Raw genomic sequence first — 25,434 nt, forward strand, 5'->3', positions numbered from 1 at the left:
CTGGAGGTGGATACCATGAGTCCTTTGGAATTGTGGTAGGTCACTGTGTTGATCAGAGTTACTAAGTCTTCCAAAGTTAATTATCTTTGTGATATTGCTGTTACTGTGTGGATTGTCATTCTCCTGGTAATGCTTACTTCATTTTGTATCAGTTCATAAAGGTTTTAAAATCATTCCCTTCCTCATTTCTTACAGCACAAGAGTATTCCTCACATTCATATACCATAACTTGTTCAGCCATTCCCTAATGGGTATCCCTTAAGTTTCCAATTCTTTGCCACCACTATAAATATTTTTTTTGTACATATGGGTCTTTTTCCTCTTTCTTTGATCTCTTTGGAGTAGAAAAGTTTGTGGTCAAAGATATAACTTACAAGACATGAATTTGAGAAATTTTCTTCTAAGGTAAACTAAGAATTATCAGTTACAGGGCAGCTAGGTGACGCAGTGGATAGAGCACCAGCCCTGAACTCAGGAGGACCTAAGTTCAAATCCCGGCCTCAGACCAAACACTTGACACTTACTAGCTGTGTGACCCTGGGCAAATCACTTAACCCCAATTGCCTAAAAAAAAAAAGAAAAAGAAATATCAGTTACCTTTCCTTGAGAATAAGGACTGGACCTGTGAGCTCAGGGATATATAGAGTGCTTGCAGATGAAGGTACTTTCCCATATATACTGGTCTTTTTCTTCTTTCTTTACTCTCTTTGAGGGTATAGCCTTAGTAGTGCTACTGCAATAGTCTTTTAGCATAATTCCTAATTGCTTTCCAGAATAGTTAGATTGATTCACAATTCTACCAATTGCATTAGTACACTTGTTTTTCCCGTTTGTTAATTCCTTTTTGTCATCTTAGCTAATGTGATGGGTATGAGGTGGTACCTCAGAGTTGTTTTAATCTGCATATCTCTATTAATGATTTAGAGCATTATTTCACATGGCAATTGATGACTTTGATTTCTTCCTCGGAAAACTATCTATTCATATCCTTTGATCATTTAACAATTAATTAATTAAACATTGGGGAATGGCTCCTATTACTGTACATTTGACTCAGTTCCCTATATATTTAGACATGAGATCTTTGTCAGAAAAACTTGCTGCAAATATTTTTTCCCAGTTTCCTGCTTTTCTTCTAATTTTGGCTGTACTGGTTTTGTTTGGGCAAAAACTTTTAAATTTTAGATAATCAAAATTATCCATTTTACCTCCTGTGAACACTTCTATTTCTTCTTTGGTCATGATCTACCTATCTGTAGATCTGACAGGAAATTTCTTCCCTGATACACTAATTTGCTTATGCTAGCACCCTTTATTTCTAAATCATGCACTCATTTTGAGCTTATGATGGTATATGGTATGAGATGTGGTCTATGCTAGTTTCTGCTAGACTACTTTCCTGTTCTCCCAACAGTTTTTGTCAAATAGTAAATTCTTGTCCCTTGTAACTGGGATCTCTGGGTTTATGAAACACTACGTTACTGTGTTCATTTTCTTCTGTATATTGTGTACCTAAATTGTTTCACTGGTCAACCTCTCTATTTCTTACCCAGTACTCAACTGTTCTAACAATTACAGTTTTGCAATGGAGTTGAGATCTGGTACTCTTAGACCCCCTTCCTTACCAATTTTTTTTTCATTCATTCCCTTGATATTCCTGACCTTTTGTTCCTCCATATAATTTTTTTTCCAGTTCTATAAAGTAATTCTTTGGTAGTTTGATTATTATGGTACTGAATAAATTAATTTAGATAATATTGTCATTTTTATTGTATTGGCTCAGCCTACTCATGAGCAATTACTATTTCTCTGATCTGTCTTTATTTGTGTGAAGAGAGTTTCAAAATTGTGTTCATATAGTTCCCGTCTATGTCTTGGCAGGTAGATTCCCAAGTACTTTATGGTGTCTGTTCTTATTTTAAATAGAATTTCTCTATCTCTTCCTGTAGGATTTTGTTGGTAATATACAGAAATGCTAATGATTTGTGCAGCTATATTTTATATTCTGAAACTTTTCTCAAATTGTTAATTATTTTGACTACTTTTTTAGGTGACTCTCTAGGTTTCTCTAGGTAAGCCATCATATTATGTACAAAAAGTGAGCTTTGTTTCATCATCGCCTATGCTTATTTCTTCAATTCTGGACATCATACTTTGAAGAATTATAAGTGAAAATTGCCCAGATCTGTTACAACCAGGGAACAAAATAAACTTAGAAGCTACTAAGCATCTCCCGAAAGACACTCCAAAAGTAAAAGTCTCAGGAATGTCACAGTCAAAATCCAAAAGTTCCTAGGTCAAGGAAAAAAATACTACAAGCTTCCATAAACAAGCAGTTCAAGTAATGAGGAGCTACAGTCAGGATCACATAAGACCTGGCAGCTTTTACTACAAATAGGACAGACCTTAGAATACAATGTTGCAAAAGGCAATCTAGGCTTACAACCAAGAATAAACTACCCTGTAAATTTGAGTATAATCCTACAAAGACAAAAAAACAAAACAAAACAAAACAACAAAACAATGCCCCCCCCAAACCCCACAGAACCTGCAATGGAACAGAAGACTTTCAAGTGTTTCTGATGAAAAAGACCAGAGTTGAGTAAGCTGATTAAGAACTTTGAAATATTAACAGTCCAGAGCTGAATAATGTTACTAATGTAAAGAGAAGAAACAAGTATCCCTTTATAACCTTAATCTTTTTAAATGGTAGGAGGGAGAAAAATGGGGATGAAGATGGGTAGGGGGTAGGACAGAACATGGATTGACTCTTCTGAGAGTTTGAAGAAAGGGAGAGTAAAATGAGGAATATTACTAAGGTGGAAAGGAGGAAGAAGGGTATGAAACTATTATTATAACTGGGAAATATGAAAAGAAGATGCAAACATGGAAGAAGAGGCGGGAGGCACCAGCATGAGATGAATCTCACTCTTATCTGAAATGAACAAAAGAGGGTTGAACACATACTGTGTACATACAAACAGTTTGGTACAGAAATAGAGGGCTAGGTCGAGGTGTGGTGGGGGTGGCAAGAGGGAAGATAACAGGAAGATGGGAATAGTCCTAAGCAAAATAAAATTCCTGATCCTGAAGGGAGTATGGTATGAGAGGAGGAAGGAAAGCAAAGAACTAGACTCTAAGGGGGTGCTTTAAGATGGTCTTTTAGACAGTTGGGAAATGGCTAAACAAATTGTGATATATAATGTAATGAAATATTGTGCCTTAAGAAATTGTGAAAGAGATGATTTCAGAATCCTGTGAGACATACTAGGAGACAGTTTATATAAGGGTAACAACACTGTAAAAAAAAAAACAAAACTTTGAAAGACTTATGTCTAATCAAAGCAATGATCAACCACATCTCAGAAGGATCTATGAAGAAACTTTTGTTTTCCCCTTCAGGACAGGGATGATGAACAAACGCAGGGGTGCAAAAAAAGATGTATTTTTGGCCAGGACACTGAGTTAATTTATTTTGCTTAGCTATGCTTATTTGTTATATTTTTTTTGTTCTTTCTGTTTTTCAAAGGGGGAGAGAAGTTATAGTCGGGGGATAATAAACCAATAGCAATTCCAAAATAAGAAGGCCATTGAAAATTTTTTAAATTGAATAGAAGAAATCATGAACAAGCAAGACAGTTTTGAAAGTTACATGTAGAATTTATATACTTTTTTTTAAAAGGAAGCTGTATGAAATAGAGATTCATTGTTTTATATAGAATACCCTTTTTGTGCTCTGCTGTGTGTATATGGAATTTTCTTAATTTCTTTTTTTTTTTGGTGTTTGAAGTTCAGAATTTAAAAAAAAAAATTTTAAAGGGAAAAAATATCCCTGCTTCACATTTAGCCATTTTAGAGTATGTCACTTTTGAGTCTGGAAATACCTTTTAGAGAGCTGGGGAGTGATTTTGTCAACCTGGTACCTTCTAGGTGAAGGATGAATTGAAAGGAGGAGAGGCTAGAAGTAGGTGACCAATTAGGAAGCTACTGAAGTAGTCCAAGTGAGACACGAACCAAGACAGTGTCTAATGGATTGGATGACAAGAGTTAGACGTCAGAGGCGTTGTAGAAGGTAGACTTCACAAGACTTGACAATTCATTGGATGTTGGAGGAAGGGGTGAGGGAGAGGGAAGAGTCAAGGATTACTCTGAGGTTGTGAACCTTGGGGATGCTCTCAAAAAAAAAACAGGGAAGATTGGAGGAGGGTCAAACTTAGGGGAAAAGATTATCTCTATTTTGGAAATGTGGAACTTGAGACATCCAATGGGACATCCAGGTGGACATGTAGGTCTAGAATTCAGGACTAGGGCAGAATACATAGATCTACACTAGAAAAACAAAACTGTACTTGTGGCCTTCACTTTTCATTTCCCACTCCTTAGCTTCTTTCAGTATGGCAACTGCTCTTTCCTACTGACTTCAATCACCTTTTCTTCAATAACCAATAACCTGACTGTACCAGGCTGCTGTCCTGGACTTCATCTTGGTCTCCAGAAACTCATCATTCTGAAAGATCACATTAATTCTGAAACCTACATCTCCTCCATATCCCCTGCGTCTGGGGCCCCATACATCCTCTAAATGGAGAGGGTGGAGGATTGACATTCAAGGTCTTTTGCCTTTCTTTGTACCCCCAGCACTTAGCATAGTGCTTGTTACATAGTACACAATAAATATTTAGTATTTATTGACTGACATCCTCAATTCTCTGCAGACTGGTTTCTGACCTTATCACTCAAGTGAAATTGCTCTCTCTGAAGTTACCAATTATTTCTTAATCGCCAAATCTAAAGGGCTTTTCTCAGTCCTCATCCTTCTAGACCTCTCAGTCCTATGATATTGTCAATCACCCTCTTCTCTTTGACACTCTCCCTAGATTTTTGTGGCACTTCTATCTCCTGGTTCCCCTCCTACCTGATGGTTCCTTCTCAGTCTCCTTTATTGGATCTTTATCCAGGTTATGCCTACCACACATGGGTGTCCCCCAGGGCTCTGTCCTAGGCTTTTTTCTCTTCTCTCTTTATACTACTTCATTTGGTGATCTCATTAGCACCCCCCCCCCGGGGATTTAATTACCATTTCTAAGTTGATGATTCTCAAATCTACTTATTCAGCTCCAACCCCTCTGCTGATCTCTAGACTTTCAATCTCCAGTTGCCTATTGGACATCTCTAACTGGATGTGCAGTAGACATCTTAAACTCAACATGTCCAAAACTGAACTCATCATCTTTGCCCCTAAACCCTTCCCTCTTCTTAACTTCCCTATTGCTTTCCACACTACCATCCTTCACTCCAGTCACTCAGTTTTGAAACCTGGGTGTCCCCTCAACTCTTCACTCTCACCTCTCATATCCAATCTGTTGCTGACTTTATCTTCATAAAATCTCTCCCATATGCCCTCTTCTTTCCTCTGACACGGCCATTACTTTGGTGAAGACTCTCATCTCTTTACACCTACATTATTGCCATAGTCTGCTGGTGGGGCTCTCCCCACTCCAGTTCATCCTCCAGCTGTCAAAGTGATTTTCCTAAAATCCAAGTCTGACCACGTCATCATCTCTGTATTTAATAAACTCCAGTGGCTCCATATTGCTTCAAAGATCACATATAAAATCCTCTGGCATTCAAAGTTCTTCATAACATGCTCTCCCCCCCCACCTATCTATCTATCTATCTGTCTGTCTATCTGTCTGTCTGTCTCTGTCCATCTATCTATCTATCTATCTATCATCTATCTATCTATCTATCTATCTATCTATCTATCTGTCTATCTATCTATCTAGAATTATTCTTATGCAGTCTTCTCCCCTTCCCCCTATACTCTGTGATCCAGTGACACTGGGTCCAACAGGAACCACCGTCTCTAGACTCCGGTTATTTTCTCTGGCTGCCCCCTATACCTAGAATGCTCTTCCAGAAGGAATGATCATCTCCGCTTCCTGGCTTCCTTCAGGTCCCAGCTAAAATCCCATCTACAAGAAGCCTTTCCCAATCCCATTTAATGCTGGTGCTTTCCCTCTGTTGGTGCTCTCCAATTTGTCCTGTCTGTATCACGTCTGTCCATAGTTGTTTGCATGTGATCCCCCATTAGTCTGGGGGGCTCCTGGTGGGCAGGGACTGTCTTTTGCTTTTCTTGGGATCTCCCTGGCGCTTGGCACCGTGTCTGGCACTTGGGAGCCGTTTAATGTTTGACATTTGGACTAACTGTAATTGGCTCGGAGGGAGGATGGATGTAGGGACAGATACCTGAAGTGAGGTGAGGGAGCTCGCAGCACATACTCACACAGCTCACTAAAACAGGTAGACAAGATCACCCGGCCGGAGCAAATCCTTTGGTTTTTCGGGGCGCGAGTACCCCACGAAGTCGGTTCGCTGCTTTCATTCCGCGAGGGAAGTTTTCCTCTCAGCTGTCGGTTTCCACGGAAACGAGCCCCACTTCCGGCCTCGAGGTGACGCTCCCCCCGAAGCCACACTCTTTGCCCCGCCCCGGAGCACGCGGGGGGGGGCCCGGCGCGCCGCGGGCGCTGATTGGCCCGTTTGAAATGCGCCGGGGCGCGCGCTCGCCTGGTCCCGCTTTCCTCGCCGGGCCTGGGGGAAGTGAGCAACGGTTCGGACTGTGTGTCCAGGCGCTCTCGGGGCCCGAGCGCGGCGACCGCGACCCAGCAGGCTTCCCGCCAGCTCGCCTCGAGCTCTCCCCGCCACCTGCCGCCGATAGAGCGCCCACTCTGCCGCCATGAAGCCAGCGTGAGTGTCCGGGTGGGGTAGCGGGACTTGGCAGCGGGGCTGGGGATAGGGGGATGGCGGGAGGGCCCAGGACCTGGGGGCCGGAGCGAGACCCCGGGGCGGGGCAAGGCGATCCCCACGAACGCTCCCGCTCTGGCCCCCGCCTGGGCCCCAGGAAGGGAAGGGGAAAGCCTTCGAGTGCGTGGGCCAGTGCCTCTCCACCTCCGCCCTCAGGTTCAGGAGTAGGAGGCGTTCCCCTCCCCCCAGCTATCCCCATCCTCCTTGCTCCCGAAGCTCTTCCCCGTGGCTTGCCCCGCCTCTTCCCACAGCCCTCAAACTTTGCTCAGGCAAACATAGCTGAGAGTTAAGGAACTTCACCAGCTGCCCTGTCCCATCATGTTCTGTGCCCTTCTGAGAAGAGGTCAGAGCACCCCCGCACGGACAGACTTCTTGCCTCTTAAAGTTTCATTTTTATTCATATCTTTTGTTTTTACATCACCTTGGATGTCTAAAATTACCCCTCCCCTGTGAGTCATCTATCCCTCTTTTTAAAAAAGGGGGAGGGAAGCAGTTAAAAACCAACCTGTACGTCGAATTTTTTTTTTTAAGTTTTGGCTAGCAATGGGGTTAAGTGACTTGCCCAGGATCGCACAGCTAGTGAGTGTCAAACGGCTGATGTCGAATTTAAACCCGCGTCCTCCTGACTCCAGGGCCGCCGCTCTTATCCACTGCGCCACCTGGCTGCCTCCACATCGACTTTTTCTGATGGCATATTGCAATACTGCGTTCCAAAAGTCTTAGTGCTTTGTTAAACTGCTAAGGTTTTTGGGACACCCTGTTATTTCACACTGGTAGTTCCCCTCTATCACTTCTCTCCCTCCCTCATTCTCCCTCTCCCTAGGCGAAGAGACTAGCACTTTTTTAATTTAGAGGTCCTTGAGGGGGGAGGGTGTTGTATGTAGGTCTTGTTTTGTTCTGGCCTTAAAAAGGATAATCCTGGTTGTTGCCTGGAGGTAAGAAAGAACTGCACCTGGACCTGTCTGCCACATACTGTATAACCTTGGACAAGACATTTAGCCTCTGTACACCTTGCGTTTTCCCATCTGTAAAACAGGGGTAGCAGTTACCACTTCTGCTTCACAGTGTGGCTTTGAGAAAAGCCTTTAAAGTGCTAGATATGGGCTGTTATTGAGTACTGCCAGATGATGTACTGTCATTTAATTGTCTGGGAATCAGAGTGGCTAAGTCTAGAGAAGCTCATTTGTAGGGGTGATTATTTTTTTTTAACTGAAGCAACTCTGAAAACTCTTTACTAAGGGATAAAAGGTTTGTGTTCTGCATCTGTGGAGTAAGCTCTCACACCATTAAAATCACAGATCCTTGAAGATAGGAAGGTCAAGTCCTACCTCTGACACTTAATGAGCTGTGTGACCATGTGGCAGGCCTGCATTTTGCAAATATTATCTCTATATTTTGCAAATATTATTTGCAACATATTTCAAATATTATCTATGTGTCTCTGTGTAGAATATAGCCCTATGTGTATCTCTCTATAACTGTAATTTAGATATGAGATGCCCATGAAGGAGAGTGGACAATTTCCTCTTTAGTAGATTCCTATTGATGAACTCACAGTTCCAGACCAAGTGATAGAAACTATATACATAGTGAAATATATTGAGATGGTAGTAAAAAAGAAAACCTAAGTCAACAAATAAGAAATTTACAGTTTAGGGTCAAAATTATTTGAATAAGAAGCATAATTTTTTGTGGAGAGGAAATATGGTATTTGGTCTGCGCATTTATTCAGCCATTAACCTCCCTCTGTTTTACCTATTGTCATCAGGCTTTTCCATACCACTTTACTGAAACTGCACACCACTGTTTAATTATTTGCAAAATTCAGTGTTTTTAAAAGTCATTCTTCTTGTTCACTGACCTCTCTGCTACTGTTGGCTATGACTTCTTGTTGGCTTCTTGTATGCATCCATACCTCTTTGCTATGGAAATTCTTAAGGATGTGTCCTTGGCTCCTTTCAATAAAAATTAATTTATTAAGAACCTCCTATTCCCATACATTGGAGATACTGGTACAAAAAATGAAACAATTCTTACAGCGTGCTTATAGTCTCGAGGTGAAGCAAGAGCAAGTATATATATATAGAATCAAGATGGAGAATACAGACACATTTGTTAAATATAAGGTGGTCTGGAACAGAGGACACTAGCAGTTGGGATCAGGAAAGAAGGGGGATTCTGTAAGGTGGAGATGATGAGTGAGGACACTCCATATGTGAAGGACAGAATACAAAGGCACAAAGATGGAATAGGAATTGTCATTCGAGGAACAGAGAGGAGGCCAGTTTTTAACTGGGTCCTGGAGTGCAAAAGAGAAAGTGAAGTCCATTGAGACTGGAAAGATGGATTGGGACCGGGTCTCTATATAGGGACTTTAAAAGCTAAAACAGAAGAGTTTGTGTGATCCTAGAAGAAATTGATTGGTGGTTGTCCTTCATGCTTGAAGAGGACCAAAATGACATTGATATGTATGGGTAAAGGTACAATATGTCTGAAGGTGGCTGATCAGAGCAATGGGAGCTCAGAAGGCTCTACCGCAGATCAGACACAAATAGTTCACATGAACATTTGGAGTGGAGATGTCTATAAATTTGCACATCTCATGTTTCTTTTCAGCTACTGCAATTCTGCTTTGCTCACAGAGCACAGCATCTTCTTTGACGTGGGCATGCCATGCTGGGCGGTCCTGGGCCAGTGTCTCCCATGTCTCATAATAGATTCCATTGTTTTTCAGAGAGACCTTGAGAGTGTCCTTGTATCCTTCTGACTTATATGCGAGGACTTGCTTTGTGTGAGTTCTTCAAAAAGTAGTCTTTTAGGCAAACATACATTTGATATTCGAACAGTGTGACCATCCCAATTGGAGTTGTGCTCTATGTAGTAGATTTTGAATGCTTGGCAATTCAGATTGAGAAGGGATTTCAGTGTCCAGTACCTTATTTTGCCAGAGTGGTCTTCAGAGTCTTCCTAAGACACTTCAAATGGAAGTGATTCAGTTTTCCTAGAAGAAATAGGGAGCCATTGGAGTTGGAGTAAGAAAGTAGTAACTTTGTCAGCAGTTTGCAGGGTAGACTGGAATGGGGAGAAATTTAAGGCAGGAAAACCAATAAGGTAGCCTTAAAGTAATGAAGGCAAGAGATGATGAGAGCCTGAATTAAGCTTGTTGCTGTGTGAGTAGACAGAAGTGGTCAGATACTGAGAGTCAAGGAGGTAAGAATGGCTAGATTTGGTAACTGTTGAATGTGTGGGGTAAGGGAAAGTAAGGAATTGAGAATAATGCCATCTCTCCAAGTTTCACATATTTGGAATCTTGTTTTTTACTTTTCTCACTCATTTTTCACATCTAATCCACTATTAAATTGTGTTCTACTCTTTAACTAATCTCTCACGTCTTTATTCCTACTACCCTACTCTTATCCTGCTACTCTGGCAGCTACGTGGTACAGTGGATAGCATGCTAGGCCTAGATTCAGGAAGATTCTTCTTCCTGAGTTCAAATTTGGCCTCAGACACTAACTGTGTGACCTTGGGCAAGTCATTTAACCCTGTTTATCTCAGTTTCCTCATCTGTAAAATGAGCTGGAGAAGGAAATGACAAACCACTCCAGTATCTTTGCCAAGAAAACCCCAAATTAGGGTCACTACTGAAAAAGGATTGAACAACAAAATCCTACTACTTACTTGGACTAGTGCAATAGCCTTCTTAAAGGTCTTTCTGCCTGAACTTTCCTTTCTCCAACTCAACCATTGTATCATAGCCAGAATAACTTTTTCAATAACTTTTACTTGTTTCTTACTGCCTGGTAAATAAAGATGTTTCCTTTGCCTGACATTCAAGGGTTGCCACAGTCCAGTGCCACCTTACTTTTTCAGCCTTGTCCCGTATTGCTTCTTTCTGTGTGCTCAATTCTCTGCTTCATGGGTACCACCTGCATTCTCCTGCTGTATTCATTCTATTCCTTATTCTAGGAATAACCTTCTACCTGCTACTTATCTGTGGGATTTCTACCCATCTTTTAAAAAACCACCTCTGATATCACTTCCTCCATGAACATCTTTGAGAACTGCTCTTTACTTCTGCTTTTAGTAACATTATTCTGTTTGGACCTCTCATAATACTTTATTTCATAAGTCTCATATGCTTAGTTGTAACATTGTGTATGATGATTTTGTGTTTTGATATTTTATCTCTACTAGACTGTATACTTCATGAGGACAAAGACCTTGTTTTGCATGAACTATGTATCTTAGGGATAAGCACAGGGATTTATGTATAGGAGGGACTTAAATATATGTTGAATGTTAAATTTAGTGAGCACCTTTTGCATGTAGAGCATTGTGTTAGTTACTGTGAGGGGCACAAAGATGAATTGGATGAATTTTCTCCTCTCAAGGAGAGAAAGTGTAGGGGATTGCTAGGACATACACATAGGCAACTGTGCGATAAAGTATAAGATCAATGCATGGGAGAGGAACAAAGATCAGTGGGATTTAGAGGAAGGAGACCTTGATTTTTCACTAGAGAGATTGATCAGGAATGGCTTCACGATAGAGGAGGCAAAGGGGGTTTTGAAGGATGAATCTGATTTCAACATTTAGTAATAAAAAAATAAGTTTTTTTTCTTGAACCGTTAAACATCATTTCCTTAGTAAAAAAAAAACAATTATCCTTTTTCTATGGAGTTTTTTTTTTTTGCCTGGACATTGACTTGCTGGATTGATAACATCGGACTTAGTTTTCTTGTTATTTGAGGCTTTTCGCAGATGAGGGTAAACAGTGTTCACCTTCAGTTCTTAGTTATATGTACATTTTCAATTTGGATTATTCTCTGCAAATTTTATGTCAGCCACAAGCAAAAGCAAACTAATTTTAATATTAACTTATGTCTAATTTTTTAAATCTTCTTTTGAAGTTAGTAGTAATAGTTGACATGCATTTCATTCATTAAGCACCTACTATATGCTAGGCATTGTGCTAAGCACTGGGAATACAAGTAAGAAAAAGAAAGACAGTTCCTACACTGAAGGAGCTTTACAATCTAACGAAAGAAGACCCCAGAGAGAAGGAAGCTGAAAAACATGTATGGGTGGGTGGGCTGGCAAGGGGCTGATAGATGCATCAGGAGATTATTAAATCCTCTTTTTTTTTTTGCTTTTGTCAAAAGTTTTGTTCATTTTGAACTTGGGGGGAAAATCATTTCCATATACACAGCACAAGATAATGACAGGATTCAATATAAAACCATAAATTTCCATTTTATACTGCTTACTTTTTTTGGAAAAAAAAACTATGTAATAAATACTCAGAAGGTATTATATTCTGTGGAGTTGAAATCTAGCAGAGCCACTGATGAAAAATGGAGTCTCCTGGAAACTTCTGAGCCTTCTCTAAAGTTCTAGTCCTCCAATCAGAGGGGAGGGGCAACTGAAGGGATTTAAGAAGGTGTCAGGCATCAAAAATTGAGTTAGTCTGCATGATGGTGAGATTTCAGGTGATCAGGTTATCCTGAGAGAAGCAAGAGGTTCCATAGAGTTGAAACCACACAGAGCTGCTGATGGCCTTGACATTCATGGTGCCTTGTTAATATTCCATTATGTATGGACTGAAGAGTGAAAGTTTATTATCATTGTATATTCTTTTTTTTTTACCATTAATAAGGAAGAATTGTATAAAAATGGGAAATTATAGGGAAGAATTTGTTTTTGTATGATAACTTTGCACTAAGATTTTGGTTTCTTCTATGACCAGGAAAAGTAAAACTCCTAGGAAGCCACTTGTAAAGAAAGGAACCCAAGCAAGTCTCAAAGATCCAGTTGGGGTAAGGTTGCCTTGTCTAATTTCTTTTAGCTTTGCTTTTCTGTGCTATATTTTACTACTTAAGGGATTAAGGGAAGAAAAATGTGGAAACAAATTAAAGAGAAATAGGAGTTTCTATGGCCGAAGAATTCATCATTTTGTGGCCAACCTATTGGTAATGAGCCTTACCTAGAGTGGTTCTTATGTAGTAAGTACAGTTTGTCTCTGGGTACTCTGAGCCCTCTAGTTTGGTAGAACATGCCAGAGCTTGTGTTCTATTGGTGTGGCCTTTTAGAACCCTGAGTTTTAACCATGCCATGATCACATAGTATAGTGAAAAGGGCACTTTGTATTTGGCATCAGGAAAGATCTGGGTTTGAATCCTCCTCAGTAACTTAGTAGAAGTGTAACTGTGAGCAAATTGTTTTATTCTCTCTGTGTCTCAGATTTCCCTATCTATAAAACGAGGTTACTGTTACCTGTAGTACCTGCATCACAGGGTGGTCATGATCAAGTGCAATTATGTAAATAAAGGCATTAGATGGAAACCTCACTTAGTCTATTTGTGGAGCAGGAAAAAGAATGAATGGGAGAGAATGTAAGAATTGACTGTACTAAGTTCTAATTATTAATTAAGCCATGTTTCCATTCATTGTAAAGTTTGCAAGTTTATGTTTTTCAGTTCAAAATAGTGCTTCATTTTAATGATATTCTTTATCTTGTGCTCATAAATCTATCAGTATTACTGAGCGAGAGGCATCTGTTTTGCATTTCAGAATCTGCCACTCCCCTGCCTCCCCCCTTCAGAGGAGTGCAATACGATGATTAATTTAAAAATTTTGACTTCATGCTTATTAGAAGATATACCAGAATCATGGAATCTGAGTGAGAAGGGACCTCAGAGACCCTCTATTTCTACCACATTCTCAACAAGCTTTCATTTGAAGACCTAATAATGAGGTTTGCCCCTCAGCAGTAGAATAGTTCAAATTGTTAGGAAGTTTATCTTGTTTGGAGCCTTGATCTGCCTTTTTGCATCTTCTCCATTGCCTTTAGTTCTGTTCCCTGGGGCCAAGAATAACAACTCCCCCAGGCTCCAGTGCCTTTCTTCTGAGATTTACTTTATATTTATACTGTAGATCAGAAATGTCAAAGGGATGACCAACTGCTTACCATACAACCAAATTAAATATTGTAATTGGGAGGAGCGGCTAGCTGGTGCAGTGGATAAGAGCCCTGGAGTCAGGGGGACTTGAGTTCAAATCCAGTCTCAGTTACTTGACACTAGCTGTGTGACCCTGGGCAAGTCACTTAACCTTGCTTACCCCTAAAAAAATGTAATTGGGAAATTTTAACAAAATAAAAATACAGTAAAATGGAGGGAGTTACATTTTAAATTATAACAAAATTACATTTTGAAACTTAAGTCAGTATGTAGTGTGCAGGGATCCTTATGCTTGGTTTGGTGGCCTGTGTTTCTATTTGAGTTTGACACCACTGTTGTCGGTATCTTATGTATATGTAGGTGTTTTGTTTTGTTTTGTTTTGTTTTGTTTGCATGTTCTGCCCTCCAGTAAAATCAAAACTTCTTGAGATCAGGGACTTTATTTTGTCTTTCTTAATATCCCTAGCACTTAGTGCAATGCCTGTCACATAGTAAATAATTAATATAACTGAAAAAAAGTCTTAATTCTTAAAGTTTTCTTGGAGTCCTTCTTTGTACTTAATGGCTCCTTTCACAGCAGTACTTACCTAGAACTGCAAATGTTTCCTTTCTACTTTCAAGTGTAGGCCTGTGAATTTAGATTTGACTTCTGCATATAGTATGTTAGTTGATGGAAGTTTTGTGTGTTATAGGATGTTGTGCTTCAGAGTTATACTCAATCATGAGTTGAAGAAAGATGCTTTGAACATAATGAATAACTTTTACCAGTATTTGAAACTATATTAAATTTTACTTCTGTTTATTTGTATTAATTGTTAAGTTTGCAAATTTAATTGTTGTACGTGCCAGAGGTCCTTTTACTGTTGATTATTAATTGTGTTATTTTAAGTTTTTATTATGTAAACTTATTTTAATTTAACTTTAGATATGTGAAGTTTTGAAAAGTAGATAATTTTAAGTTGTAGTTCAGTTTTTATGCATGCGTTTTTCCATTCTAAATGGTATATTGTTTTCATTGTCATTTCAAAATTATAAGTTCTTTTTTTCAAAATGGATAAGCCTATAAGCAAAAAGTTTTCTGCTCATGAAGAACTAGCATTTCATTCTTTAAGGTAGTTTTGATTAGTTTTAAATAAATAGCAGTTTGGGTATTTATTCTTTCACTTCAGGTATACTGCAGAGTTCGCCCACTGAGTTTTCCAGATCAGGAGTGCTGCATTGAAGTGATCAGTGACACTACAGTTCAGCTTCATACTCCTGATGGATACAGAATAAACAGAAATGGAGACTATAAGGAGGTACTAGTTTACATTCATGAAAAGGAAACTTGAAGGAACTTTTATGTAGTTGGTTTTTCATTAAAGTTTCGTGAACTGCTTTTGTTCCCCCCCCCACCTTTTGTTGGTTACAGCCAGCAACCAATCACCCTTGATGTTGTTAAAATTCATTTAGCCATAAAGTAAGCTGATACAAGTTTTTTTGGGGGGGGTGTGTGTGAAATATAACAACTAATGTGATCACAGTTATCTGGGTTTTAGGTTATTATGTATAAATACAGGCATAAATTATTATGGAGTTATGGATGCAGTGTGGTACAGTGGAATGGAGTAAGTTCTGCAATTAAAGTCAGAGGAGATGGGTTTGAACCCCTTACTTTCCTAAACACTGATTGTATGACATGGAATCCTATGATTCCCCTGGGTTAGTTTTATGCTTTACATTTTGAAGTTGAACATTTGAATCTTTATTTTAGGCATTCTACACTAAGATAGTGTGGTGTGGGGGAAAGAGTGCTGGACCTAGGAGAAACCTAGGCTTAATTGCCTGTGATACTAGTTGAGATTACTTAATTCCTCTGAGCCTCAGTTTCATTATCTGTAAAAGGGTAATAATACCTACCTCATGGTGGTAAGGCAAGCAGTCTGTAAACTATAAAGTATTATAATAAATATGAATTATTTTATCATTTAGGTGAATTATACTTTTGAATGAATTTAAGACTATAAACCTCTATGTCTGAGGAGACTCCTTAGGATTTGTCTAAGACTTGGACTGGTAGTTGATTTAATGGAAGTTCCTACACTGGGAGTTTCTCATAAAAAAAAATTGTAGCAACTTTGTATGTTCCTGTAATTCTCAAAATTAAGCTTGGGGAAATACTTATTAGACATTAGCTATGAGAAAAAGGGATTGTTAATAGGTTTATAATATTAACAAAATATTGCTTTATCTTTGCTTTATTAGCGTAACTATTGTTTTAATAAAAATAATTTCATTTTAAAAAATATTTTATGTAAGTGCTCACAAATGAATTTTATTTGTATTTCAACTTGTTGAAATAACAGCATTGTGAGGCAGAGACAGACAGCATGTACTGAGCAAGTCAGATCACTACCACCAAATTGACTAGGATCTCTCCTCAGACCCTGATGAAGACAGTCTTGAATTCTGAACCCAAATGTGTTGGGAATTAAAGTGTCCACTAAACTACCAGACTTGCTTCTAGCTCAGACCTTCCGTTATTGAAGGGAGAAATCATCATGGAAAAGGGGCCCACTTTTTCTCATCACCTCGTGCAACAACTGCTGACTAGCTGCTACCAGTAATAGGTGGATAAGCACAAGAACTCTTTGAGTAGATCGCTGGTCTTGCTTCCAGCCCAGCCCTCATGGTCATCATCCAGGGAAACAATTCCTGAGTAGAAGGTTAGCCATCTCCACTAGCCAATCAAGTGTCACTCAAAAGGTAGGCAAACCAACCTACCTACAAGCAACTAGAGGGAGAGACGACTATCTCCTCTCAGACTTTGATGGAAATAACCTAGGACCCTGCATCCAGGAGCTTCCAACCTAGTACCCACAGCTATCCTTTTGGGAAGGAAACCCCTATGGAGATGGAGCTGAGTGACTGCTCCTGTAGATGCTATGGGCATATGTATTGAAGACCTAGAAAAGAAAAGTTCTTGTCATCTAAGTCACCTAAGAATCAAATGATTCTATATCACAAACTGATATGATTTTATCAGTGGAAATAACATTTAAAGAAGAGATATGACCACATCCTTTGCCACTGCACCCAAAGAACCATGGGACCTTTTCTTCTGTCTTGCAGCTAAAACTTTCAGAATGTGTTGTTTCCCATATAGAATGTCAGCTCCTTGAGAGTAGGGACTGTCTTGCTTAGCACATAATAAAGACTTAGTAAATGCTTTATTTGTTCATCTATTTCCATCCTTGAAATAAATGAAAGCATTGAGATTGTGCTATGCCATCCCTTATGGGTTCTTTTGAACCCTAAATAGAAAGAATGAAAAGCTGATGAGGACACATTAAAGGTTTCTTGTGTTGAAAGTTATGCAAATCTGATTCTATGAAATGTTTTATACTTTCCCACTTTATTATGAAAGTATGAGCCTATTTCTGATAGAGATTTATTAAAAATAATTTGAGGTTTTTGTTACAGTAATGAAAACATTCACCCCTTTATAGCATCATTATAGTGTGATAATGCTTTTTTTTGAAGTGTATTAACAAAAAAAAATTTAAAATGAGAGGATTTGAGTTTTTCTTTGGCTATTTATAGAAGTTAAGTTCAAAGAAAGTTTCAAACTTTATTGAAATTTATTAGTCTTCTAACCAGTAACATGGTTATTCTTAAGCATGGACAATTCTTATTTTTTTCTTCCTTCACAGATGCAGTATTCCTTTAAACAAGTATTTGGCACTCTTACCACTCAGAAGGAGCTCTTTGATGTTGTTGCTAACCCTTTGGTAGATGACCTCATTCATGGAAAAAATGGTATGGTATTTGGAATTTTTCCTGGCTAAATTTGCATTGGAGCTTCAACTTCATTCTGTTAAAGCAGTATAAATAAGTTAGCTCTCTTTTTTTTTTGAGCTCATTTTTCTCCCCCTTTTCCCCTCCCCCAAATCTGTGGTTTCATTAATGTAGGGAACTCACAGTATAGAACTTATTCTGCCTGTGTGAATTGAGCATCTTCTTTGTGGCTCCTAGTTTTAGTGATTTACTTAGGGACACCAAGAGGTTAGGTGACTTGCTTAGAATCATGCAGTTAGTATGTGTCAGAGGCAGTATTTGAACCTAGATCTTCCTGACTTCAAGATCAGTTCTTTACTCATGCTGCCTCTCAGTTTTCATTATTTTCTATGAATTTAAAAAACATTATATAACAATATAATCAATTCTGAGTAGGGAAGCTACATGTTACATGTTTAGAATTTTTCCACAATTGTGACTTTTCATATTATAGGTCTCCTTTTCACCTATGGTGTTACAGGAAGTGGAAAAACCCACACGATGACTGGTTCTGCTGGTGAGGGGGGTCTTCTTCCTCGTTGTTTGGACATGATATTTAATAGTATAGGATCATTTCAAGCCAAGCGATATGTAAGTGGCTTTTTCTTGTTGTATCCAATTAGTGGCTGGTACATACTGACTTATTTGATAAAATGGATGCTACATTATCACGCACAATGTGATACACTGTGCACTTTGTACATAGTAGACCTTTAATGGTCAATTAATGGATGATTTATTTATAAAAGCTAAATACTTGACCATTTTTAAAAATCTTAAGTTTAACTCGGCTTATAGATGTGCCATGTTGTTTAGCTCAAGTACATTGTGTCATTTTCAGGTTTTTAAGTCCAATGACAGGAATAGTATGGATATCCAGTGTGAAGTCGATGCCTTGTTAGAACGACAGAAAAGAGAGGCCCTGCCCACTCCAAAGACTCCTAGCAAGTAAGTACATTTCTGCATAAAATTTGTAATCAGACGATCAATTGGTGTCTCAGACATTTGGCACGGTTTATCCCATCCCAGGTGTGAAAATCAGCATGAGTGTTTGTTGTAGTGGGACTGAAGCAAAAAATTTCTTATTTATATATTTGACCAGATGTGCCGTATGTGGCTCTGATGCAGAAAAACAGTGGCTTGTTTTTTGTGATTTAGAGGATTGGACTTAAACTGTTTTTATCTTTGTTTTTATAGACGACAGATTGATCCAGAGTTTGCAGATATGATAAATGTGCAAGAATTTTGCAAAGCAGAAGAAATTGATGAAGACAGTGTCTATGGTGTATTTGTATCTTACATTGAAATTTATAATAACTACATATACGATTTATTAGAGGAGGTACCATTTGATCCTATAAAACCCAAGTAAGTAGCTTTCTTAGTTTTATACCTAGATATGTAGTTATATTAGTGTATCTCACAATATAATGTGCTAACAATATGCAGGTGGGATGTTTCATTCAAGAAATACAATAGTCACAATATTCAGCCTCAGTGCTACTCTCGAAGAGACAGCATGGTATGGTGGCTTAAAGATCCAACTTTGAAGCCAGGAAGACCTAGGCAAGACACTCAACTCAGTGCCAGAGAAGGTGCTACCTTGCATTGATAGAGCAAGTTTCTACACTTGGAAATTTCTTATATTAGTGAAGTCACAGTTCTAGTTCCTATCCCTATTACTCTTGAAAATAGAAATTAGCTGCAGGCCATATTCTGAGAATATTTCTCAGCAAACATTATTGTTTCAATAATTGTTCAGCAAAAATATGCATGAACTCTGGCTATACTTTGGAAGAACTTAGCTTTGGTGTTACCAGTTTTTCAGCTTGTTGTATTTGTGTTCAACTTGATTGAAACTTGTTTCAAGTATCTGCAAAATAATAATAGCTCCAAGTTATATAGTGCTTTTTGGTTTACAAAACACTTTATGTTTAGTGTTTTCTTTTTGTCTTCACAACTACCCTGTGAGGTGGTAGTATAAGCAGGACTAGTATAACCTCATTTACAAAGTGAGGGAACAGAAACTCAGAGAGATAAAGTCACCTACTAGGAAGTAGAAGTGAATTATAGTCCTAGTCCATACTTATTTTTAGATAGTAACATTAATAGCAGATATACAAGACAAATTGGATTTTTTCAATCCGATGTGAATATATATATACATATATATATAAAACTGATTATGTGTGTACTTCAGTTATAATATCAGCTTAATATCAATTGATTGTAGTCATGTTGATCCTTCAACTTAGCTGCTTTTCATTAATGGCTGCCTTCATTTGGAGTACTTAGAACATTAAAGAATATAAATTGTATTTATATTTACTGTTGTTCCCAGTTTTTAAAAATTATCTTTTTAAAAACATCCTTTTCACTTCCAATATATCCCTCTCAAAAAGAAAATGGGAAAAAAAGCTTTTCAGCAAAACTAAGCACCACATTATCTGAATCTGATTGTGTGCAGTATTTCATACTCTAAATCCCTCAGCTTGGAAAAGAAGGGAAGTAGGTGAATTTTCTCACCCCTTCCACCAAGGTTCAGTTTTGAATTTTTTTTGTTATTTCCATTTACATTGTTGTAATCTTATAATTTATTTTAAGTATCTTTTTGATGTCCTAAAAAACCTTTAATGAGGATAGCGGTTATTAGTTGGACAAATCAATAGGTTTAAAAAATAGTATTAATATAAGCTACTATAATAAGCATTTCATCTTTTTATATTCAAACTTTTAACTGTGACATTTTTAGAAACAACTTAATGAAAGCAACTTTTTCTATGCTTGCCACTTAGCTATGTTTCAAAACTTAGATGTTTTAGTTCGTCTCTTTAAATTTTAATTTACATGGGACAAACCCAAATGTTCTCCTTTTGAGGGTTGGTAAATGATTGTTTTGAGGATATCTTTTTCTTTTGCTCTTACTGTATTTAATTTTTAAACATAGTTTCTCAGATAAGAATCTTTACATGTGATTTAATTTCTGAGGTACATCACTATTATCTTTGAATTAAGAAAGATATTTTTAAGTATTTGTAAAGAAAAATAAAGATTTGAAAATATTATAAAATCCAACTTTCTTTAGATGCCAGATTTCCATCATTTTCCCAGCTTTACTTGTTTCAAGGAATACTTGTTTCAGTATGCCTGACTCTTTTTTTGAGTTATGTTTTTCAAGGTGAAATTCAAAAAAGCTTCTTATTTGTGACAATACTAGTTTTAGGTATATGTTTCAAGACTTCTTTTTTTTAAATGGAAGTGAATATGTTGCACTTGAACTGAAAAAATGCACATGAATATATTTATGGCCCAAAGTCTTCGTTAATGCTGTCAATAAATTTGTTTAAAAGAGTTCAGTATCCCATCATATATATTAAAATGTTGAAAATAATTGGTATGGGATGGCTTCTATAGAAACAGTAACTTATACCTTATTCCTTTGGTAGGTGGAACAGTTGCAACACTCCTGTGAGGAACACAGATTTTATGTACGTGACTGTGCTGTCCCTGTTCTTAAGGAGATGGTGCACTTTATATTTTAGGGATCAACAACTTGCTACATGTATGCCAGAGATAGCACCTGGGCCAGCTTTCATAAACATGCAGGCCAATTGTTACTGTTCTCCCCCTTCTCTGCCATTTGACTGGAAGAGTGTGCTGATCTTTGTCACAAGTAGTATTTCTGGTCCTCCATACCTTTGGCATGCTAGAAAAAAAGTCTTCTACTTGGCAGACCACTTTTGTAAGGTTGCTTACTGCATATGGGTGGTAGAGATTCCTATCCTGAATTTCTTTTGCTGTTGCTGTGAAGTTCAGAGCTTATCTTTAACTGCTTTATTGCTTATAAAATTAGAGATGTACTAGATGTTGATGTTTAGCCTTTGCATGTGACCTGGCTGTATGTTTGTTTACTTAAGTGTAAAATGTAGCTTGTGAGTTAGAACAAATCTTTTTTTCTGTGACGTCGTAAGTATAACTAATACAGTTAAATTCTTATCCATGCTCTGTATGACATAAATTTTAACCATTAGACAAACAGTTTTGAAATCTTACGATTGAAAGGCTCACATAACTTTCTTTATTGTAGACCTCCACAATCTAAAATGCTGCGTGAGGATAAGAATCACAACATGTATGTTGCAGGATGCACAGAAATAGAAGTGAAATCTACGGAAGAAGCTTTTGAAGTTTTCTGGAGAGGTAATAAACATTTCCAGAACTTAATGCCCTACTAAAAGTGCTATTAAGACTTAAACATCAAATACTTCTTAATTTAGCAGAAACAGCATGAAATGAAGGCTTTAAAGGTCCTATTTCAGAATTAACGATTGACTTTTCTGTTATAGGTCAGAAGAAGAGACGCATAGCCAATACTCAATTGAATCGTGAATCCAGTAGGTCACATAGTGTGTTCATCATTAAACTAGCTCAGGCTCCATTGGATGCAGATGGAGATAACGTATTGCAGGTGAAAGTGCTTTTTTGGTGTCATTTCTTACATGATTCCAGTGTCCTCATTCCTTGGGGTCCCCTAAAACTATGAGGATAAGCCTTATTGTAGAATTTATAGATGGTGATATTTTTTGAGGGTTGATTCATTTTAAATCTCAGTACTTTAACTTGGAAATTTTTCTTTTATAGATCTTTTAAGTACCCTTAAACATTAGAAAAATAATAATGTTCATTTCAGATATTTTGGAGTGTATCTAGCTATTCAATATGATATGCATACTCATTCTCACAGTGTAGTCAGTGTAGACTATTTCAGTGCTATTATCAGATTAGGCATAGCATATTAAGGTAACGTGACTCTTCCAGATGCAACTTATTATAAATTTGGAAATGTTCTACATAGTGATTGTAGGCTTTTAGCATAGACTTTCATACATATTTAACCTTCTGCCTCTTGTTATACATTACATTCTAGGCACTAGGTTCCATGGCTTGCTTATTGGTCTATTGTCTCTGTTTAAAACAGAGATCATCATAAACCAATGTTGATAAATTTGAATCCATACTTTTTCTGTCAGGAAAAAGAACAAATCACTTTAAGCCAGTTGTCATTAGTTGATCTTGCTGGAAGTGAAAGAACCAACAGGACAAAAGCAGAAGGCAACAGATTACGTGAAGCTGGTAAGCTAAGTTTAGTAAATACGTTATTTGCAATGTCATTCTTTAGAAGTACAGTGTTGTAGAAGAGTGTCTCTGTTGAAATATTTTCAGTTAAAGTATAACTGTTTTCAACTTGTCAGATCATATCAAGAGACTGAAAAATGAATGTTGATAGTTCACTATTTCTTTGCTTCTTATATCTTTTTATTGATAGTTTCGCTACAGAGACACTGATCTCTTTCAGAATCAATTAGTTTCAGTAAAATAATATGTAATTTTCATAATGGGGGATACCATAAATGTCTGTTGTAGTATTTATTAGGTTGGAAATTGTTGGGCTTGAGTTGTTTAAATTTTGATTATGATAAAAATGAGACAGGAAAGTTTCAATCATAATAGATATTTTAAATGGACATATGCTTTTATAAATAACAGGTTTTGTTTGAAAATTATTTCATAAACTCAAAGAATTTGTAATCAGAAATGACCTTAGAAATCAGCTAATCTAACATCCCATTCAGGAAGAAGTCTTTTCTGCAGTATCCCTTACAGATGCCATACAACCTCTGTGTAGTATATTGGAGGGTCTATACCACTATTGGATATCTCTTTTTATTCATCATTTCTTCCTTTTGTTGAACAAAATCTTCTGCTTTGTAACCTTTAATTAATTTTTTTGTTTAAAGGAGTAAGAGGTTTTATACTGTCATGGTACGTTTGAGCTATGAAATTTATATGTTTTCCCTAGGCAACATTAATCAGTCACTAATGACACTAAGAACATGCATGGAAGTCCTTCGAGAAAACCAAATGTATGGGACTAACAAGGTGAATAAGAGATTTTTTTCCAAGTAGTTGTATAGTTTTACTAATGTGGTTTCTTTATTTTGACTTGGTAGACAAATCAGTTTGGCATTTAATGTATTTACAGATGGTCCCATATCGAGACTCAAAGTTAACCCATTTATTCAAGAACTATTTTGATGGGGAAGGCAAAGTGCGTATGATCGTGTGTGTGAATCCAAAGGCTGAAGATTATGAGGAAAGCTTGGTAATTTTAATTGACATATTCTTCAGAAGTTTCTGGATCTCTGTAGGAAAACATAAAATTAAAACTCTTATTTGATTAGGAAAATCTCTTGTAAAAATGCTACTTTATTGAGTAATTTCTGAGGCAGCAAATATTTGTATTTCTTATTTGTTTTATATCCTAGCAAGTGATGCGATTTGCAGAAATGACCCAAGAAGTTGAAGTAGCAAGGCCAGTAGACAAGGCAATATGTGGTTTAACTCCAGGCCGACGTTACAGAAATCAGGCCTTTAGGGAAGAACTTACACGCCGACTTGAGCTTCGAGGAGGTCCAGTTGGTGATGGTATGATTTGTAATTATATTATTATCCATGCCTTCAAAAGTTACTGAGTCCATGTATTAGCATTCATTTCTTCTTCCTAAACTAAAACAAAGGATATGGAATTCTAACTAGATATATCAGTCAATATTTTACTTAACCACTAGAAAAAATATTTGAACTACAGCCTAAATTCGGTTGTTTCATCCTTTGAGCTCTTTACAGTTTTCATTTTCTAGAAGATGTAATTCCTTCGGAAATTAGCTGGTTGTATAACTGTTTTATTTAAATTCATTGATACAGAACAATCAGTTACAGAGATACTTCTGCAGAGTTTTCCACCTTTAACATCATGTGAAATTCTAGATGTCAATGATGAACAGACACTTCCAAGGTTGATTGAAGTCTTAGAAAAACGCCATCATGTTCGACAAATGATGACAGAAGAATTAAATAGACAAGGTAATTTCAATTGAAGTATTTTGTAACTCATGTGAGATTTGTAGTAAAATATAATCTTTAGCTGGAATGGCATTTTTTCCTAGGTGCAGTTCATCATTTGCTTTAGCATTGATATTAGAAATATGTTCTGTCAAGAATAAGAAAATTCTGCACAAAGCCAATGCAACTAAGATTAGAAGGAAGGTAGAAAATTGGGAAAGAATTTTTACAACCAGTCTGTCTGATAAGGGCCTTATTTCTAAAATATATAGAGAATTAAGACAAATTTATAAGAATACAAGCCATTCCCCAATTGATAAATGGTCAAAGGATATGGACAGTTCTCAGAGGAAGAAATTAAAGCCATCTATAGTCATATGAAAAAATGCTCTAAATCATTATTGATTAGAGAAATGCAAATCAAAACAACTCTGAGGTACCACATCACACCTATCAGATTGGCCAACATGACAACACAGGAAAATGATAAATGTTGGAGAAGATGTGGGAAAATTGGAACACTAATGCATTGTTGGTGGAGTTTGTGAAATGATCCAACCATTTTGGAGAACAATTTGGAACTATGCCCAAAGGGCTATAAAGATGTGCATACCCTTTGACCCAGCAATAGCACTTCTAAGGCTACATCCCAAAGAGATCATACAAATGGGAAAAGGACCCACCTGTACAAAAATATTCATAGCAGCTCTTTTTGTGGCGGCAAAGAATTGGAAATTGAGAGGATGCCCATCCATTGGGGAATGGCTGAGCAAGTTGGTATATGAATGTAATGGAATGCTGTTATGCTATAAGAAATGATGAATAGGCTAACTTCAGAAAAACCTGGAAAGACTTGTATGGTCTGATGCTGAGTGAAGTGAGCAGAACCAAGAGAACATTGTCCACAATAACAGCCACGTTGTGCGATGACTAATATTGATAAACTTAA

The 25,434-nt window shown here is 37.4% G+C and overlaps 1 protein-coding gene across 7 annotated transcripts in view; it reads left to right on the forward strand.

Annotated features, from left to right (window-relative positions):
* The first annotated feature begins 6,554 nt into the window (after window positions 1-6,554).
* Window positions 6,555-25,434, forward strand: part of KIF23 (kinesin family member 23) — a 38,009-nt gene continuing 19,129 nt past the window's right edge. For 4 of the 7 annotated variants that reach the window (XR_013485348.1, XM_020982210.2, XM_020982252.2 and 1 more), the window contains exons 1-15: window positions 6,555-6,747; window positions 12,554-12,623; window positions 14,936-15,064; window positions 17,459-17,564; window positions 18,037-18,173; window positions 18,424-18,530; window positions 18,780-18,950; window positions 21,029-21,070; window positions 21,670-21,782; window positions 21,929-22,050; window positions 22,613-22,715; window positions 23,443-23,522; window positions 23,626-23,745; window positions 23,909-24,068; window positions 24,348-24,506. Coding sequence is in view for 6 of the 7 variants with exons in the window: in XM_020982210.2 (XP_020837869.1) it covers window positions 6,737-6,747; window positions 12,554-12,623; window positions 14,936-15,064; window positions 17,459-17,564; window positions 18,037-18,173; window positions 18,424-18,530; window positions 18,780-18,950; window positions 21,029-21,070; window positions 21,670-21,782; window positions 21,929-22,050; window positions 22,613-22,715; window positions 23,443-23,522; window positions 23,626-23,745; window positions 23,909-24,068; window positions 24,348-24,506 (1,630 nt within the window). In the remaining variant the exon portion in view is untranslated. The remainder of the gene's footprint in view (window positions 6,748-12,553; window positions 12,624-14,935; window positions 15,065-17,458; window positions 17,565-18,036; window positions 18,174-18,423; window positions 18,531-18,779; window positions 18,951-21,028; window positions 21,071-21,669; window positions 21,783-21,928; window positions 22,051-22,612; window positions 22,716-23,442; window positions 23,523-23,625; window positions 23,746-23,908; window positions 24,069-24,347; window positions 24,507-25,434) is intronic. The other 3 variants (XM_020982227.2, XM_078151225.1, XM_020982219.2) reach the window with 2 other exon arrangements.

Source organism: Phascolarctos cinereus, unplaced genomic scaffold (genome assembly GCF_003287225.1).
Source record: "Phascolarctos cinereus isolate Bilbo 61053 unplaced genomic scaffold, phaCin_HiC Scaffold_3;HRSCAF=262, whole genome shotgun sequence".
Taxonomy (NCBI): domain Eukaryota; kingdom Metazoa; phylum Chordata; class Mammalia; order Diprotodontia; family Phascolarctidae; genus Phascolarctos; species Phascolarctos cinereus.